This window comes from Quercus suber, unplaced genomic scaffold, assembly GCF_002906115.3.
Source record: "Quercus suber isolate HL8 unplaced genomic scaffold, Cork oak 2.0 scaffold_796, whole genome shotgun sequence".
Classification (NCBI taxonomy): domain Eukaryota; kingdom Viridiplantae; phylum Streptophyta; class Magnoliopsida; order Fagales; family Fagaceae; genus Quercus; species Quercus suber.
The window spans coordinates 44,061-64,905 of record NW_027070231.1 but is presented as its reverse complement, the minus strand read 5'-3'; the positions used below and the strand labels follow the sequence as shown (position 1 = coordinate 64,905).

The following is a 20,845-nucleotide window of genomic DNA, read 5'->3' as shown; positions in this document are numbered from 1 at the left end:
ACTAAAGTGGACCGAATAGGACAGAAGTGGATTGAATATGAATGAATAGGATTAAAGTGAATAGAATGGACTGAATATAACCAAAGTGGATTGAATAGCACCGAATAAGACCAAAGTGGAAAGAATAGGACTAAAGTGGACCGAATAAGACCAAAGTGGACAAAATTGACTGAATAGAACAAAAGTGGACCGAAGTGGATTGGATCATTGTTATTAAATCCGTTCCGTTCCGGCTGGAATGGCCGGAAAATTTCGTACCGGGATGCAATCCGGAACGGTAATGCCACTCATTCCACCTCGGGTCCAATTCCGGACAGTTTCAGGTCATTCCGGCCGTTTCAATCAATTCCGGTATATTTCGGCCAAAATTTACATTTCGGCCGGTAGCAGTTTTTAGCCAAAAAAAAAACTTAAACTAACAAACCCATCAGCACGGCATGTTTCCGCCTAGCATTGATCACCTGAAGAAGTTCAAATCAGATCTACAACGGAGCTACCAAATGATTTGAAAAAAAAAAAAAAAAAAAAGGAAGAAGAAGAGAATAGAAATTTAGAGCCATTGTGGAGGAAGCTCAAGTTTTAGCTGCGTTGAAAACTTTCTTCTTCAATGCTGCACTTAAACTTTTGTTCTGGCCTCTGGGCCTCTAAAACTTTCCAAGAACTTGTAACTAATGGGAATTTGAAGTGAAGAAGAATAATAAGAGTGGAGGAGAAATTCATTGCACGTGGGTGATGGTGGGGTTAGGAGAAAAGAGGGTTTCCTAGAAGCTTCCTAGTATATAAATATCCATCGATGTTTGTTTATTTACAAAAATACCCAAATTTGAATTTTAAAATAATCAATCTAATTAAAATATTATTATGGCAGCATTTTTTTTAAAACACTATATTACATTCATTAAATGATATTACATATATAAAGTTTGGCTTAAGAATATATATATATATATATATATATATATATAAAGTGGTGATTCCGAAATGGGCACTGAAACGGTATTCATAACATTGGATTGGATAGGACTGAATAAGACCAAAGTGAACAAAATAGACCGAAGTGAGCCGTATAGGACTAAAGTGGACCGAAATGGATTGAATAGGACCAAAGTGAACAGAATAGACCAAATAATATTGAATTTGAAAATTCGAAACGATAAAATTATGAGCCAATTACAATGATAATTACATTTTTTATGAAAGCATAAATAGTAGTGAAACCTAGAGTTCAAGTATAAAAATGAGGGAGTATGGGGTCTCACCTAGGAGTGGGTATACTTTGGTCACACTTTGGTAGGAAAGCCATACTGGCACTGGTCACCCACCTTAATCCATTTTTCTAAAGCAAAAAAAAAAATAATAATAATAATAAATAATAAAAATTTTGAAGGTACAAAAACAAGTCCAGCTAGTAGTGAGTTAACTATAACAAAAACGGAAAATTCCATCTAATAATTCTTAGGATTAGGGAAGATTACATTGCTCAACATCATGCTTTATTTATGGAGAACTAGCCTTTTTTAGTGAGAGATACTAACGCCAATGTTCAGTTGAATGGCCTACATGAGCAAGAGCATCAAGGCAGTGGTCTATGCTATAAGATATTAAATTAATTTTTGTGTAAAGTTCATTATAGTTTCTTAAATATTGTATTTTACACATAAGATTCTCAATTAAATTCAATCATGTGGACTTATTAATAAATTTAGCACATCTTTTTTGAAAAGATAATTAAATTCACCTGTATAATTTATTATTTATTAGTCAAAACAATCCTACAAAATGATTAAATTTAATTTGGATAAGCTAAAAATTACCATACCAAGAAATTTTATCTTTTAATTTTTTTTTTTTGGGTTAGGGATAGGTCCATCATGGCCAAAATCATCTGATCCAAGTCCAATACATAAATTTCTTTAAGTAGCAGTTTTCATGTCTTTCAAAAGACAATGGTCAAAACAACTAAAATCTAAATGATGGATTTTTTTATTTTTTTTTTTCAAAATAACACTGATTTTCAAACAATTTTGTTAGTTAGCATGTTTTCAAAACTATGTAGGAAACCAACACGAGTTAGAAATCGAGCCTATTGGACTCGATTTCAACATAGAATCGTGGGCTTTTGAATTTATCATGAGTTTATGCTTCGGACTTGTTTGTGGGTTTCGAGTTTTTGCTCATTCATAGTGTGGAGATTAGCCTTTTGCGGACGAAGACAGAGAGATCAACCTTTTTCTTGAGGTTGGTTTTCCATTAAAACTTTTCATATGTTATGAATTGGCTTGTGATTTATTCTTTGGCGAAAATACAGTTTTTGGTCCCTACATTTTGGCCGATTTTCATTTTGGTTCCTAAATTGATTTTATTACTAATGTAGTCCCTAAAAAAGGAAAATCAATTCTATTTTGGTTCTTCCCGTTAACCCACTAACAGAAAAATCCTACGTGGTAAACAGGGTGCCTTGCTTGTTGACATGGTGTTGACGTGGATATTAAAATATTATTAAAAAAAAACTTATTTGGCATTTTTGAAATGCCACGTCATATAATTAATAAAAAATTAAAACAAATAATCCAAATCATAAAATTAAATAAATAAATAAACATTAATCTAATTAAATTAAGAAAAAAAGCTTTGTCAATTTAAAAAATTGAGTTCATATCCAAAAAATAAATAAATAATTGAGAAAAAAAATTATAACAATTTTCTCAAATTTTCTTAGTCACCATGCACAACATCACAAAGATTATAATTTCCAATATTTAGACAAAGATTATAATTTCCAATATTTTGACAAAAAGAAAAGGGGAAAAAAAACACCAACCAACCTAATACTCTACTAAATTAAAAACTTGTTATGATAAAAATAAAAAACCTACCCCACGAACCCCAACCCAAATTAATTCAATCTTTCTACCCATTATATCTCTCTAATTTCTCTTTCATCTGCTCCAAACCCAGACTACCTATGGCCAGAGAACCATCCCAAAATCCCAAAATCAAAACAACCATCCTAAAATCCCTACCCTAACTTGACTGAGAGGTAAAAAGGGCAGATGAGATTGAGAACGTGAGAGAGAGGGAAAGACAGATCAAGAGAGAGAGAAAGCCAATGAGTTGATGCGGGACAGGGTTTGGGTGGTGGGTTGGTTTGGAGCCGCCAAGTTTTTGGCTTTCCTGGAGAATCTGAATCTTGGAGAAACTGACTTTTTGGATTTCTTGGAGTTTTTGAGTTTCTAGGTTTGCTGGAGCAGCTGAGCTTTTGGTGTTAGAAATACTGAGTAAGTGTATTGTATTTCTTATTAAAAGAATATACATGAGTGCCTTTATATATGAGGCATATGAGTGCAAGTAAGAGTGTAGTACAAGAATGTGTGCTATACAAGTAATCTAGTTGGGCCTAAAGCCCACAACACTATACATGTTAACAGCCCCCCTCAAACTCAAGGTGGATGTGAAACCAACTTGAGATTGTCAACCAAAGTACGAAGGTGTCCCTTAAGATGTGACTTGGTAAAGATATCTGTAAGTTGATCTTTAGAAGAGACTGAGATTAGCTTGAGAGTACCATGGACAAGATGATAAAGGATAAAATGACAATCGATCTCGATGTGTTTAGTCCGTTCATGGAAGACTTCATCGTGAGCAATATGAATGGCACTCTAGTTGTCACAATAAAGGGGAGTAGCAAAGGATGTAGACACACCTAAGTCTTTGAGAAGCCATCATAGCCAAAGGAGCTCAGATGTGGTATCAGCAAGGGCACGATATTCTGCTTCATTATTGGAGCGGGCCACATGAGTTTGTTTCTTGCTTCGCTAAGAAATTAGAGAAGAACCAAGGAGAAAGTAATAACCAGTGATGGACCTACGATCAATGGGATCTCCTACCTAATTAGCATAAGAAGATACTGAGTAGAGTAGAAAAGACTATGGAAGAGAGTGCCCTTTAGGTATCGAAGAATGCACAGAACAATAGCATAATGAGTCGATCATGCAGCAGACAGATACTAGCTCACCTGGTGAACAACATAAGAAATGTCTGAACGAGTGATAGTGAGATAAACTAGGCTACCAACCAAGCGTCCGTAAAAAGAGGGAATAGACAATAGTTTCCCTCCTGAGGGAGTCAGATGCGCATTAAGCTTAACTAGAGTGTCAACAGTCTTGCTATTAGTAAGTCTAGCTCGAGAAAAGAGTTTAGAAGCATACTTGGCTTGAGTAATATAAATTCCATTTATAGAATGAGTGATTTCAAGACCCAAGAAGTAGTTGAGATGTCCAATATCTTTCATCTCAAACTGCTGACTGAGAAAATTCTTAAGTACTTGAACGCCATTGAGGTCATCACCAGTTATGATCATATCATCCACATACAGGAGAAGTAAAATAGTGTCTTTGTCAGTACGGCGAAGAAATAAGGCAAAATCATAATGACTGGCCATGTAACACAAGCGAGAGATGGCAGAGCTAAATTTGGCAAATCAAGCTCGTGGAGCTCGTTTAAGGCCATAAAGTGCACATTGAATGTGACAAACCTTGTTTGATTCAACAGAGATACTAGGAGGAGGTTGCATATAAACTTCTTCACTTAAATCCCCATTAAGGAATGCATTTTTGACATCTATTTGAAAAATGTCTCATTTACCGGCAGCAGCAATAGCTAAGAGGGCACGAACATATGAGATACTAGCAACCGAAGTAAAGGTCTCTTCATAATCAATCTCATACTCCTGTGTAAAACCTTTTGCAACAAGACGAGCTTTGCAGTGCTCAATGGACCCATTAGAGCGAGTCTTAATCTTGTAGATTCACTTACAATCAACCACAAATTTTCCAGGGGGAAGTGTCACCAAATCCCAAGTATGGTTTTTAGATAATGCATCAAACTCCTTTTTCATTGCAATTTGCGATAAAGTGTCAGTGGAAGCCTCACGATAAGTGTGAGGCTCGTGTAATATAGCAAGGGCAGTGTAACAATGATAGTCAAGTAAATGTGCAGGAATGGATCTAACCCGAGTTGAGTGACGAGGTGGAATGTCTTGTGCAAGATCTTCAGGTGGAGCAAGAGCAGGGGACCTAAGCTCAAGGTTGGGGTTGGGTAGCTCGTCTTCAACCTGTTCGTCTTCCACCTGTTCATTAAAAGGTGAACTAGGAAAGGGATCAATGATATTTGGTGGTTGGATAAAGAAGTCTATAGGAGAATTAGGAGTAACTATAAGAGGATCAAGAGAAGCTATAGAAGGAATATGTGCCTCATCTGGAAAAAGATTTAAGACAGAGGAGGAAGATAGAGAGGCACGAAAGTGAGAGAGCTCGACAAAGAGGCGATGTTCCCAAAAGACAACATTGTGGGAGATATGAAGACTATGAGAAATAGGATCATAACATCGATACCCCTTTTGAGTTTTGCCAAAGCCAAGAAAACAATAAAGTCTTGACTGAGGCTCAAGTTTGTTATGTTCATGTGGATGAAGAAGAACGAAATAGGATGATAATCTGGAGATGACCCAAAAAGGTGCTCATATGGAGTTTGATTTTGGATGACAGGACTGGGAATGTGATTAATAGTATGAACAACATGAAGTGCAGATTCACCCTGAAAAGGAGCAGAAACTTTGGCAGAGAAAAGGAGAGTACGAACAGTGTCAAGAATATGATGAAGTTTTCGTTCGGCTCTATCATTTTGCTGAGAGGTACTTGGACAAGTTAGTTGACGAACAGTGCCATAGGAATGCAAAATAGCTTGGAAAGCATATTAAGTGTATTCAAGAGCATTATCCGATTGAAAAATTTTAATGCATTTGGAAAACTGAGTTTCAACTATTTTTGCAAAATTACAATATACTTGCAATAATTCATAACGATGTTTTATATGAAAAATCCAACTATAGCGAGAGTAATCATCAAAAAAGACAACAAAATATCGAGATCCACCAATACTAGAGACAGAGGAAGGCCCCCAAACATCAGAATGAATAAGGTCAAAGATATCAGTGGATATTAATTCACTAGTGTTGAAAGGCAAAGCTGGTTGTTTTCCTAACTGACATGAAATACAATCAAAATTTTCCGTAGACACTGAACCTAACAAACATCTAGAAGCCAATTCTTGAACTTGAGAGGAAGATGCGTGACCAAGTCGGGCATGCCAAAGTGTAAGAGAAGGAATAGAAGATACAACAGAAGCTACAACAACAGAAACAAGAGTAACAAGTGGAAGACAAAGGTTGTCCACGGGAAACATACGCCCAACTCTGGGATTGGTCCCAAACTCCTCTCTCGACCTTGGATCCTGCACAATTTACCTAAAATAATCAAATATAATGCAATAACCTAACTCAGCTAATTGTCCCATAGAAAATAAATTGTAAGAAAGGTCAGGAACATTAAAGACCCTAAGAACCAAGAGGTTGGAGGTCGAAACGGAGCCTATATTATGACCAGACATTGTGGAACCATTTGCTGTGCGAATATTAAGAGGGTGTGGTGCAGGTTTAAGGTCAAAAAATAAGGATGAGTGAGGTGTCATGTAATTGCAACAAGCAGAATCCATAAGCCAAGAGGAAGGAGACATACTAGATAAAGCTAAGAGAGAAGAGAAATAAGATGCATTACCAACCATACGAATGACATTAGCGATGATGTTTTTGAGGTCATCTGTAGTCATGGTGAAAGTGCGTCCTGAAGACTTAGACTATGTAGAGACGGGAACCGTTGGTTGGACACTCTCATTGTTAGCAACCGTAACAGTAGAAATTGAAACAACTGATTTGTTGCGATGATAGCAAGTCTCAATATTGTGGCCAAAACGTTTGCAAAAATTGCAAAAACGTTTGTTGGATTGTCGATGACGATAATTGCAACAAAAAGAAGAACTGTCCTATTCTTCATTTAGAAGCAAAATATGCAAAAATGGATTGTAAAAATGAAATCTACGCAAAAAATGGGTATGGAGCATCTGGACTGCAAAAGTCAACTCTAGCAAAAAGTCAACGGTCAATGCAGGTCAAAGTCAATAAGTAAAGTCAACGTTGGTCAAGGTTAACGGTAGTAGTCAAAGATGATGTAAGCAGCTGACCTGTGGATGACATAAGCAGCTAACTTCAGCTGACTAGTGGATGACATGGCAGTGATAACGTCACCTAGGGCTAATGTGGCATAGATGACATAGTCGCTGTCATCAGTAGGTCCAAATCAGGCGTGAGGCAGCGCGTGGAGGCTTGTGAAGAAGAGTGACGGCGCATGGTTCGTCTCATCAAAACTTTGAGCAGCGCGTGGAGGATCAGACGTGAAAGTTTTTGGCGGATTTGAGTAGGTCGGTTGACGGACTACATGATGCTATATCTTGTGTCGTAATCGGAGGTTAGGGGTGACAGATCTGACGATGGCAGTGGTCTTAGCAGCAAATAAAGAGCTTCTGGTGGCGGAGATTCAACCCTGAGGACCTTTAACAGCGGTGAAGCAGTAGAGAGAGGACATTGAAAGGACTTATTGACCGCAGAAGTTGAGGCAGCGGAAAATATCGACAAAGACATGACTGCAAGACACAAGAAAATTAGAGTAGTGGGTCTAATACCATGTTAGAAATACTAAGTAAGTGTATTGTATTTCTCAATGAAAGAATATACATAAGTGCCTTTATATATGAGGCATATGAGTGCAGTATAAGTAAGAGTGTAGTACAAGAATGTGTGCTATACAAGTAATCTAGTTGGGCCTAAAGCTCACAATACTATACACGTTAACATTTGGGTTTGGAGCCGTTGAACTTTTAGGTTTCCTGGAGAATCCAAAAATAGCTCTCTCTTAGTGGAGGCAGCGAGGTCGGTTAGGGTGGTGAGTCGAGTTGGTGACTTTGGGTTAAATCGGCGGTGCGTGGGATGAGTTTTGTGGGTCATGCTGTTTAGGTCTTACTGGGGTTTATCTGGTGGGTCATGCTGTTTGGGTCTTGAGACCGAGAGAGTTGATCTTGATTTTGAGTGGTCATGTTGTTTGGATCTTGAGACCAAAAGAGTTGTTCTTGTTGGGAATGAATGGGAGAGCTCGGGTTCAACAATGAAAGAGTGAGAGATGATAATTTGTTTTTTCTTTTCTTTTCTTTAAATCTAATTTGTTTTTTTTTTTGTTTTTTAATTTTTTTTAATTAAAAGTAAAATTGAGAAATCTGGGAAGAACACGAAGAACAAGTTGTAATGTTCTTGAGTTCTTTCGAAAAATAATGAAAAGTTCTTCAGTTCTTTGAGAAATCTGGGTTTGAGTTCTTGTAATATTCTTAAGAAAAATAATAATGAAATGTTCTTGCTGGGTTTGATCTAGGAAGAACATAAAGAATAAGTTGTAATGTTCTTATGAAAAATAATAAAATGAAAAGGCAACAATTTTTTAAAATTAAATTAGATTTAAGGTTTTTAAAAAAAAAAATTAAAATGCTAACGTGGCATTTAAAAATGCCCAATAATTATTTTTAATAATATTTTAATAGTCACGTCAGCGCCATGTTAGCAAGCATAGCACTTCGTCTGCCACGTAGGAGGTTTCCATTAGAGAGTTGACGACAGAGACTAAAATAGAATCAATTTTCCTTTTTTAGGGACTACATTAGTAGCAAAATCAATTTAGGGACCAAAATGAGAATTGACCGAAAATGTAGGGACCAAAAGTGCATTTTCGCCTTATTCTTTTGAGTTTTGACTATGATTCTTTCAATTATTTTATAGTTCCATAAAATAAAATAAAATTTGTGTATGAGTTGTGTTTGATTATGAATGTCGGTTTTTCATATTTTCTTTAATATTGGTTTTTGATATTGTTGTTCATTTTTACTTGATTTTTTAAAATATAAACTATCAAGGTAGTTAAATAGGTGCTTTTTTTTTGGTTTCTGGATTTGGACATTCTAAAACTCAAGTAAAAATTACCTTTTCGAAAAAGGTAATGTTGTTTTAGTTTTTAAAAAACATTACACGTATTTCTACACACTTTTTCACTCACACGTATTTTGGAAAAAAACATTTTAAACTTGAAAACTGTTGTTTAAACACACGTCCCAAACGTGCTATCTTGACTGTAGATAATGGATTCTAGCCAAAGCTCTGTATTGGATAATGAATTGAGTGTTGTCATAGTTGATCAATAAGAGGAGGATCAAGTAGAAACTACTTATGGAAGTCCAAGCAGATCAAACACTTCGAGTAGACATGACAAGCAAAATATAGAAGCACCAAAAGTTGGCATGAAGTTTGATTGTGATGATAGCGCATATGAATTTTACAAAGAATATCCTCAACAGATTGGCTTTAGTGTAAGGAAACAATTTGTAAAGCGAGCAAAGACGGGACAACTTAAAAGAAGAACATTTTGTTGCTCAAAAGAGGGTGAGCTAAGTGTTGACAAACGCCAAGAACAAGTATCTTTTTGCCGCCCAGTTTCACAAGTGGGTTGTTTAGCACAAATGACTTGTCAACTCAAAAGGAGGGTATGTTAGAAGTTGTTTCTTTTCATGAACAACATAATCAAACCTTACTTTATCTAAATGAAATTACTGATTTTTATTTTCTATAACGTGAGTCTCTTTTTTTTTTCAACGTTAGTTTTTTTTTTTTTTTTTTTTGAGTCCTATCATAATTTTTATTTTTATATAGATTATCAACGTTGGAGTTTGAGTTTAAGTTGGACTTGTTAGAGAGATATAATTTCTTAAGTTGGACTTGTTAGAGAGATAGAATTTTACTCTTTGTTAAGTTTTGATTAAACAAAAATAATTTTATTTTAAAAAAAATAATAATGATGAGTTTGAGTTTAAGTTGGACTTATCAAAGAGATGGAGTTTCACTCCTAGTTAGGATAGAATTTTTATTTTTATATAGATTATCAACGTTGGAGTTTGAGTTTAAGTTGGACTTGTTAGAGAGATAGAGTTTCTTAAGTTGGACTTGTTAGAGAGATAGAGTTTTACTCTTTGTTAAGTTTTGATTAAACAAAAATAATTTTATTTAAAAAATAATAATAATGATGAGTTTGAGTTTGAGTTTAAGTTGGACTTATCAAAGAGATAGAGTTTCACTCCTAGTTAGGATAGAGTTTCACTCCTAGTTAGGTTTGAACTTAAAAAAATAATTTTATTTAAATATTGTATTGACGTGGAAAATTATGAGAGTTTCAAAGGTTTTGGTTATATATATATATATATATATATAGACTAGTTGCTAACCTGTGCGATGCACGGGAAAGTTCTTAAAAATACTAAAATTTTCCAATTATAGAGTGGTCAATTCAGTGAGAAAATGAATGTCACTATTAATGTTTTTGGAGGGTTGAGAGAAATTTAGTTAAGATAAATGGACATTTTACCTATGGATTTTAAGGAATAAGTGAGTGTTTGGATCCGGCATTTTTTGCGTTTCGTGTTTGCCTTTTTTTTTTTTTCCCCTTGCTACTGCACGCGTTTTAGGGGGACAAAGTTACTGTTCATCACTGTTTGCACACTATTTATGTACTGTTCACAGGACCCCCAACCACTTTATTCAGAAAAAAAAATATTAAAAATGGATCCCACACAGTGGCGGAGCTAGGATTTTTGGTTTGGGGGGGGGGGGGAGATCAAAAGTCAAGATTGAGAGTAAAATTAAATTGAAAATGTATTAATTGATATTAATGACAAAATAAATAAACAACTATATGCAAATGTAATTGTCATCCACAATTAAAATTTGGGTTTGTAAAAACACTTGGGCTTGAGACTAAAAAATGTTGGTAAAGAAAGAAAAATTTGTTATATGAAATAGAGGTGTTATGAGTAGTTCTAAATCACAAATTTTTTCACAAATTTTTGTCAAAACTCTGATATGGGAGACTGTGAGTGGTTAACCAATACTAACACATAAACCCACCATTTTTTCTTCAACAGTCACACTTTGCCATGTAACAAATGTGACAAGAAGTTGCAAAAAAATTTATGTTCCTCGACTTTTTCGAGATGCTTTAGTGAGTGAAGGTAATTTTTTTTTTTCTCATAATTCTATTCGGGGAAATAGTGGTGGAGAAGTAGGCTATACAAGTGGTTTTATTTTATTTTAACATTATAATAAGGTGGGACCCATTATTCTATTAAAATAATTGCAGTGGCCTGTGGGAATGTGAAATGGGGTTTTTATATGTATGTAAAAAAGCTTATTATCCTTGTGTATGCTAATAATTATTACTTGTACTATATACAACACTAGTACTTAAGAATTTTTGGGGTGTCGGGGGGGCATTTGCCCCCCCCCTCGCCCCCCCTTCCCTCCGCCCCTGGTCCCACAGCACTATTCACTTATTTAAAAATTATTTTGCTACAGTATTTTTAGTTTTCAGTAAAATAAGTTGTATCCAAATGGACTCTAAGTCACACAAATGGTTAATTACGATACTAATATTCAAAGGAATACACATAATTCCTTAGAATGTAAAGGATTTGAGTTGGTCAACCAAGGTGTGTGTGTGTAGTGATCTTGTCTCATATTTCTTAGTCAATCGACAAAATTCTGAAAAATAATATGATGTTTAAACATTGGTTATTGCCTACACAACAAAAAGGGTAAAATTTCAAATCAAAATATTACATATCACATCTAAAAGAAACACTAACAAAAAGTAAAAATATATGACATGCACTAATAACAAAAATTCGTAACATTTGAAGAGTTTTGCAAATCAACTCAACAAAATCTTATTAAATTGGTCAGGGGTAGCTTCACTAACTATATTTTATCAATATAAATAACCTTCTTCATAAGACTTTTGCTTAAATTATCATACAAAATATGAGAAAATAGGTGCAAGCATAATGTTGTTGACTCTACACTGTATCCCAAAGAGTTTCTCTTGGATTGCTTCGTTCTTCTCTCTGGCTTTACAGCTAAAGCTCCCCCATCATAATGTTGTTGGCTCTACACTGTATCCCAAAGAGTTTCTCTTGGATTGCTTCATTCTTCTCTCTAGCTTTACAGCTAAAGCTCCCCCATCATAATGTTCCAACCTTGCAAAACTTTGCAGACAAAAGCAGAATCATTCCACATTTGTTTATCTCTCAATAATTAAGATAGATAGCTAACTTACACATTTCCAGAATTTTCATTTTCTGTAGCCCCCAAAAAAAGTTGTCTTGATTTTATCAACGCTTCTCTGCCATTAGTATTAAAATTCTTAGTATATACACCATTAGCATAGATACAAATTAATTCAAAAGTAGCCTTGTTTTAAAAAGGCCATAAAGCTCAAATATCACCAGCAACCAAATAAATGAAATCATTGCTCAGTACTAACAGTAAAATTCTCATTAATCTAGTGCAATATAGAACAAATGTAGATTTTATAAAATATCCTATAATACATATACAATATATTTTACTCCCATATTTATGTGCTAAATGGTTTTGCTTTAATATATAACATAATAAGGATTTGTGTCAACACTAATATGCTACAAACCTAATGTAGATTTTGCTCTCATATATTTTGTGCCTTTAGTGACAAAATTCACAAAAGTCCAATCCAATAGTTTAGACTATTATTTCCATGTTTTGAAAAACAGAACTTGATATTTATTGAAAAAGGAATGAAATAAAAAATAATAATTAAAAATCATAAAATGAAGAACCAAAAATCAAGAACATAGAGGGAGATTGTTTGAAGTAGAATTAACGAACCTAGCATGAATTGTGAAGAGTCAATTGCTAAGATTTTAGACTCGATTAGAAAGGAAGCAACTTTAAAAGTTGAAGCTCGCCAAGCTCTCTTGCATTGTTTTTGTACCTCCTGAGGTAGGGATACCAAGGGTTTTACTGGATGAGTAGCTAATAGACCAAACAAATCAGCCCGTATATCAAACATCAATAACACACCCAAAATGACAAAAATCTAAATAGATTAAAATGGAAGATGGCAAAAGAACTTAACAATTTATTTATAACTGCCGAAAATGTTATAGGATTTCCAAAATTGCTAAAGTTTGTCAGAGTTAACAAATTTTATATACCTAATGGAAACCCCTTACTTGGTTCTTCATATCAAACACTTATAAAATTAATCTATTCAGTTTAGGCAAAGAAATGTTAATGAACAACACAAATTGAATTACGTATTAGTATGATTCTAATTCATAAAGTCTATAACTTATCTAAAATTTTTCAATCTAGTCAAAGAATTAAACAAAGATGTAAAAAATCAGGGAGAGATTATTTGCACTGGTTGGGCACATCCTCAAAAGCATAGACAGTTGAGAGAGAAATCATCACTTCTGACTCAAGCACAATCCTTAATAATGAAAATATCATGAGACCTAAGATGTAAACCCTTTTTTTTTCCTTTAGTCCCAATGTCAACAAATCTATATTAAATATTTAAAAAACAAACAAAACAAACAAAAAGAAAAGAAATATATAATACTCATTTCCAAACTTTTCAAGGGCTTTAGGTAATTGCCCATACTTATACTCCTTCATTTCCACCTCTACCCCTACTTTCTCCACCACTCCTACAACTTCTAAAATACCAAAATAACCTAACTTAGATTCTTACTCACCAGGGGCAACGATAGTAGCAGCAAGAGACACAATCAAATTGTTATGTTTCGGTTCAATGTGTAATGCCATCACTAAGCACTATCTTTGTGAAAAGTTCAAATCATGAATCTGAGTTCAAGGATAATCCAATAATAGCCTAAACGAATAGTTTTGTGTACCTAAAAACAATAAGCAAAACTATTCAACCATTATTAGAAAAATTAATGAGCCCAGGGGCTGCCGGATTGGTTTGTGAGATGGTCCTAAGGCCACTCATGGATTGGGCCTGAGGCCCATATCAAAACAGTCCAAGATTCGGACCTGGTAGGGTCCAATCGAAGGGGTCAGGCCGAGCCCAACCCCAAACCTTTTATTTCCTTCCCAAACCCTAGCCGTTTCTATCAGCTCCTCTAGAACCTTCTTTCGGCCTCTGCCCTCTGCTCTCTCAAACGGACCTCCATGGCCAAACTCTCAAGCTCCCTCTCTGAACAACAATCCTAAGTCTCCAAAATAAATCTCACCGAGGCCTCTATCTCTCACTCTAAACCCGAGCTCTCTCTCTTATCTCTGAATCTAAAGATGGCATAACTTCCTTGCTCTGCCGAGACAAATGGCCATCACCACCACGAGGGTGGCTTCTCAATCTCCAATCTACAGGGCTGTGCTCTTACATATGCTCTATATCTTGAAATCGGTGGCCAACATCGAGATATAGAGCGTATGTAAGAGCATATGTAAGAGCACAGCCATGTAGATTAGAGATGATTGAAGCTTTATACAAGCCTTTGGAAGATGGCAATGATAATGGTATCATCAGGTATTATTGGTTTGATTTATGTCCAAAATGTTTTATTAAAAATTTGTTAATAATAACATCAAGATCAAAATATGTATTTTTATGCTTATTACTCTATCAAAATTTCCTTCATAATACTAATAGTTTTGTTTTATATTCTTGTTAATTCGTAGATAAATAAACCTTGATGCACATTTTGTAAATTAGTGTTGCCACCGTACTTTAGAGTTTATAATACTGTATTATAGGTTACTTTTTGAATGGCCAAATGATCTCATATTTCTATTTTACTTTTAGATTACTTGCTGTCCCCCAAATATTAGATGCCTGATTCAATGCATTGCAATTGATTTGCTTTGACCCTTCTACATTATTATTTCGCTCTTTTGAAAATCTTGAAGTCCTTATCTCTAAATCTCATGTGTATTCAGTAAAAGATGGTAAAAAAGACATCTGATCTTCATATATTTGGATATGTTAATTCCATTGTAATGCTATAAACATAATTATCTTCTTATATTTGGATATGTTAATTCCAGTACCACTTAAAACAGAAATTTTCTTTGCATCACAGGGAACTGCTTTTGGACTTCTATCAAATAAGCAATCGTAAACCAACACAGATTATTGTGTTCAGGTATTAGATCACTAATGATTTTGGTTTGTTAGTCTGTAGGAACACTGCTGTGATTAAACCTCATTCATTTTAGTTACAAAAGGAAATATAGGAGCAACTGTGATTTATGTTTGTTTTTAGCTTTGTAGTCTTTGCACCCAATGCATGACTAGTTTGAAATTGCTTTTGGTGTGGTGATTTACGTCTCCCTTTATATTTCTTGATGCTGAGGACTTTTTTTTTCCCCCTTTTAGGGACGGAGTGAGTGAATAACAGTTTAACCAGGTTTTGGACATCGAGCTGGATCAAATCAGAAGGGTTCTTTTACAACTTTGACCTTTTCTTTTCTTTTACATGAATTTTCGTATTTAATATTTCCTGTTGCAAATAGATATGCTCCTTGTGGATTCTAATATTAAGATGATTAGTTCCATGGCCCTGGTAGGTCCACAACATATTGTCACGTGGATTGTTATCATGTTATAACATAAAATATTTTAGGGCTTATGATGGATAACAATTACCTTAGAAAGACCAAGTGATTGTCTGGATTTTGAATCTCCAAAAGCTTAAAATAAGTTAATCTTTAAAGCTTATCATAAATAAATATTTTTAAGTTCTGAAGAACTTTAACGGCTTTTGCCTCAATTCCTGCATGTGCTCATGAAGGGAGTATGGATGTTAGGTTGTCTTAGTTTGCTGCTGATAATGGTATGTTAGTTTCGTTCTTGATCTTCAACATTAGCATAGTTATCTTCTTTAATTGCAGGCATACCAGAATCAATGGGAGGATATCAATCCCATGTTCACAGTGATCGTGGCTCAGAAGAATCATCATACAAAACTGTTTCAAGCTGATTCCCTTGATAAAGTTCCACCTGGTCTGTTACTTGCTGATGTTTATGTACTTATGATCTTCTCACCTCTAGCTGCCTTGACAGTCTCTCTTCTCTCTCTCCAGGGACTGTTGTGGACACAAAAACTGTGCACCCTAGGAATTATAATTTCTACATGTGTGCTCATGCTGGGATGGTTGTAAGTCTTTTTTTTTGCTTTGATAAGAGCAATTAGTATGTGTCAGAAACTTTCTTCTAGTTTGAAGGAATCATTATTGGTACTGTACTGATTAGTAGTTCTCTAATTGACTATTAATTTCAGATTCTTCTGATTTTTAATTCAATCCTCTTTGTATTTCCACTATTCTTTCTATTGTTTCTGCTTTCCACCTCAACAGATTTTTCCATTTTATTTTAGACTAGGAATTCCAGATTTATTATGTTATATGAAGCTGTGTTGTGTACCAGTTGTGAGAAGAAACTGATTCTCTATGCTGACTATGCATGTGTACAATTTTCAATTGGAATTCAGATCTGCCATAAAGTTCATTTTGTTACTTCAAGAATTGAGGATATGTGACACGAAAGCAAATCCATTTACTTCTGCAAAATGTAGAATTAATCTTCGAAACCTGGTCATTTTTTGGTACATGAATCACGCAAAATGGTGTATGTTGTTGGTTTAAATATCATAGTGATCTGTACTGAATGTGGAGCATGAGGATTAATGACAATCGTCTCAAGCTTAATGGCACTTTCGAGTAAATAAACCGTAAGTTCAATGTCTATTGTACGCCCCACAAATCCCACTCTTTCCACCTCCTTGAGGTGTTCATTGGGATGTTTCATCACCTTCTTTAATTTTCTTTCTTTTAGGGGTTTAGAACTTGCAAAACATGACAACAGCAATTGGAAGAAAGAAAATAAGGATCGTATCATGCATGCAATTGGGAAAAAGAAGGTAAGGAACTTCGAAACAGATAGCAATGATTGTCAAGTGCTATGTGTAAGCAAATAAAAATATATGGATTACAATCAAACAAATAATGGTGATCAAATCGTGAAGGTCAAATTAAATCTAATGAAACCATATTTAGAGCCATTAGAGAGGAGGTTAGAAGGTTAGCGGCTGTAAGAAAGTAAGGAATTCCTATTAGGTGGTTGAGGAGAATAATGTTTTCTGTTTTTGATGATTAGTTGTTGTTTGCAGATTGATGTTGCTTGGTTGCACTCTATTTTGGAAATTTGTAGACTTCTTCATCCAAAAAAAAAAAAAAATAAAGGTATAATAATCATGTGAGAAACTGCTAGACTTCGGAAAGTGAAGATGATGACTTCAATAGAACTCAACATTCATTTCAACACTTATTCCTTAGAAACAATAATATAGGACAAAAGTTTACCTCCAAACCGGTTAAGAGAAAATTTCTCTAACCTATTACACAGCGACTCAAAAAAATTATCAATGTGTAATTTTAGTCACATGATTTATTAAATGAGTGGTGCGACTTGTTCAAATAATTCACATAGATAGGTTAATGAAATGCCACATAATGAATTGGAGGAGATTCCTCCAAAGGGAAACTTTATTAAATAATACAAATGCTCATAGAAAATGACAAATCAAGTTTAAGGAATATCTTTTAAATAGAGAAAAAGATGGAAAACCATGAGCCAACAATTAATATGCAAACTGCATCACCTAAATTAAAGAATAAAAGCTATTAGTATGCTTAAGTGGCAAGTTATAAAGTATAAATAGTCACCTTCAAGGAAAATTTATGTAAAATATGCGTAGCTTCTATTACAGATATTAAGCCAAGGAGGCTTCCATCATCAAAAGCAGCAACTCTCACTTCAAGGCGTCTAAGATTAACCCTTGTAATTCAGGGAATTCCAAGTTATCCTGAAAAAGAACAAACTAGAGATAAGAGAACAGTGTGTTAAACAGAATAAACATATATGCAAGAGATTGTGAAAGCATATAAAGTGCTTACATTATTGTAATTGCAGATGTCGAGCATCAAACACTGTAACTGAGACAAGTAGCTTGACAGAAGGAAAAATAAATAACTCATACGTATGGGATGTATTCCACCAATATGTACATCTACAAGACGGGGTGCATAATTAACAGACAACTCTATTCATAAACCAACAAATCCAAAAGACTCAAGATTTGGAGCAAAAATTTCAATACTTCTAATTTGAATACAATTTATTAGGTGTAAGTACTTCAACTGCAGTGATGGACCATGAATCTTCAGTCTCATTAGACATTTAGAATGGGCAACATGTAACCTTTCAAGCACAGGACAATTGGAAAGGCAGTGCTCAAGAAGCCCGCTGGTTACATCAGCGTACATTAGAGGGAGGGAATTCAGGAAATTGATACAAGGTGCTCCAATAGAACTTATAATCCTTGTAAACCACTCAAATGGTAATGCATAATAATGCCTTATACTTCCCTTGGCATAAAGTCAATCCAGCTATCAATGTGACGTGTAGAATGTTTGCCTAACTCAAAAACAGACTCTGAACTTGTCTATAGTTGAGACTTGATATAGTTTTAGAATATGGTTCACACTTTTCACAAATTTTTTCCTTTCGATTTTCAATTTTTTCTTTTCAGCATCAATGTCCTGCATTGTATCTGGATCGTCAAAGTCCAAAGTATCAGTGAATGACCACAAATATTTCCATCTATGTGAAAGAACACTAGTTTTGATTGCTTCTTTCATTGTTAACAAAGACAGTTTAGAGATGAGAATTTCATCTGGCAACCAACTTATGCAATCATCCAAATCGCCGAACTTCCTAATACACTTAAGATTTCAAACACCAAGAAAAAGATTATTAGATTTCAAACAACAAATAAATAAATAAAAGTCAGTAAGCTTTACCAAAGTATTCAAGAGTTAGTTTGTATATAAAGAAGGTTCACTGAGATTAAAAATTACTACTACTTTTCCGAAAGATATGATTTTTATTTTCTACCTTGTGGGATGTGTTGTCCATTTGATTTAGAATTAGAAATAGAGAGCTGCAAATTAGAGGAATAAAGAGTTAGTATATATATATTACATGAGATAATGAGCTTGTATACCAAATTGCTCGAGACTAAGTCGAAAAGAAACAATACATATACTCAGCAAAATATCTTCCGGCTCTCTGTGAATACTATAATTAAGTTGAAGTGAGAGGTTTTTTTTTTTTTTTTTTTTTTTTTTGAGATAGTTCCAACCTATGGCATCCGCTCTTTTTGTCATCAAACCAAGATACCAATTGATTATGGAGATCGAACCCCAAAGATAAGAGATTTTATTAGTTGAGCTAACTGGCATTCACAGTTTAGGTGAGAGTTAGTATGAATAATAATAATAATAATAATAACAACAACAACAACAACAACAACAACAACTAGTTGCTAATCCATGCTATTGAATATGAGATTCTAAAAAACATTTGAGCAAAGTAAACATTATAGGAACACAATGATAAGGAAATTCAAATTCAAAGCTAACTTAAAATTATATATCACAAAGTCCTCCAACATATATAAGTGATTTTAATATTTGAATCTTTTCTGTTTTTTTTTTTTTTTTTTTTTTTTTTTTTTTTTTTTTTTTTTTTTTTTTTTTTTTAGTGCAAGTTTAGGAAAACGATTGCATTCTTTAGAAACAAACTTCTAAAACTCCATGAACATAAGCGCACTGAAAATACTTCTCTCCAAAGGTCATCCAGGTTCTTTTACCTCTAATCCCATGGCATGATGCTAAATGAAATGAAAAGGGTTTTGACTAACCACAAGCATGAGCTATCTATAGAATAACACCAATCTTTGAATTAAGGAACAGAACTTCTGCTATTAAGTATAAAGCTTGAATGGTACAGGCTACTAAACAAACAATATTCAAAAGGCAGCTCGTTCAGCTGTCACAAACATATCCGATTCCTTGCTAATTATTCAGCTAAGAATAATAACAACACAACACTCGAGGAGACTCTCCCCACAAATTCTTCCCTAATATCAATGAATATAAGAAAACCAAAAAATTAAGTAACCTAAAAAGCATTCTTCACCATGACACCAAACTCCCTAGCCCCAATCACAGTGGTTCTTACAATGTAATTCCCATTGTCCATGACACAGTATCCCCATTACTCACTCACCTAAATCAGTGCGTCCATATTCTCTTTTCAGTAATAACTTATAGCTGCTCCATATTGCCTTAACAGGTGAACTTTATAGTTTAAAGAAAGGGTAACTTCAACATGCGGCATTTGATTTCGCAAGGCCACACATTTATTTAGTTGCTGTTATTAATCAATACAACGGAAAAGAAAAGAACAATTTTATGGTAAAACAGCTTTGCAACACAACCCAAGTCCTCAAACAAAGCCTGAAGCCTCTTGGCCGTGAATTTCCAAATTTATGGCATCTCAACAGGCACAACAGAGATACAACGCCTAACATAACTTAACAACTATTACTCAACTAAGCCTTAATTCTAATTGTGGTATGAGTTCATAGAGGTAAATATTACATTTATAAAGCTTTATCAATCCAACATGTTGAATATTGTTTGCCTACCCAATTTAATGTCGTAGGTAACTTTTAAAGGAAAACTTAGTTCATTAGAAGAACAAATCAGATTCAGAGCATATAACTAAAGATCCTAAAAATAATAGCTGGGGCACTATGAAATACTTTTCAAGCCAATGAGTTGTAGCTCAAACAACACTTCCTTCTCCCATTACAATGGCATTAAATTTAAAACTTTTTTGTGTATATAAAATAATTAATTAAAAAAATGAAAATGAAAATGAAAATATACAGCTTACATCATGACAATGTATTCCTAATGCATGGGTTTTGAATAATTCTAGATTATAAACACTTTCTCTATCACTATCCAAGACACTTATTTAATTATTGGTGTTCACATGGAGTGTTAGATTCAACACAATTCCTTGTGCCTCTAGGTGAAAATGCAATATAACATAGGAGTCTAAAAGGCATGAATAGAAACTGAACTTGATGTGGCTCACTGCAT

The 20,845-nt window shown here is 34.3% G+C and overlaps 1 protein-coding gene and 1 long non-coding RNA gene across 4 annotated transcripts; one reads left to right on the top strand and one right to left on the bottom strand.

The window, feature by feature from the left end:
* Window positions 1–3,815: 3,815 nt before the first annotated feature.
* Window positions 3,816–4,441, bottom strand: LOC136064900 (uncharacterized mitochondrial protein AtMg00810-like). The gene is made up of 2 exons (XM_065767343.1): window positions 4,016–4,441; window positions 3,816–3,887 (listed from the first exon to the last, which is right to left on the bottom strand). The coding sequence occupies exons 1-2, from the start codon at window positions 4,439–4,441 to the stop codon at window positions 3,816–3,818; spliced, it is 498 nt and encodes a 165-aa protein (XP_065623415.1).
* A 9,505-nt stretch (window positions 4,442–13,946) lies between these two features.
* Window positions 13,947–17,010, top strand: LOC112030596 (uncharacterized). 3 transcript variants are annotated; one of them, XR_010626556.1, is made up of 4 exons: window positions 13,947–14,357; window positions 14,911–14,973; window positions 15,207–16,560; window positions 16,665–17,010. It is a non-coding gene; the product is annotated as an uncharacterized LOC112030596 (long non-coding RNA). The 3 variants fall into 3 exon arrangements; XR_010626557.1 differs by lacking the exon at window positions 16,665–17,010 and having other exon boundaries at window positions 15,207–15,270; window positions 15,722–16,354; XR_010626555.1 differs by lacking the exon at window positions 16,665–17,010 and having other exon boundaries at window positions 15,207–15,833; window positions 15,914–16,354.
* Window positions 17,011–20,845: the final 3,835 nt, after the last annotated feature.

What these genes read in the sequence shown, in the direction of transcription:
- LOC136064900 (XM_065767343.1), bottom strand. Translation starts at nt 4,441, where the DNA reads ATGGCCAGTCATTATGATTTTGCCTTATTTCTTCGCCGTACTGACAAA. An exon ending in TTTCTTATGTTGTTCACCAG is followed by an intron (nt 3,888 to 4,015) that starts GTGAGCTAGTAT and finishes TATGCTAATTAG; the next exon opens with GTAGGAGATCCCATTGATCG.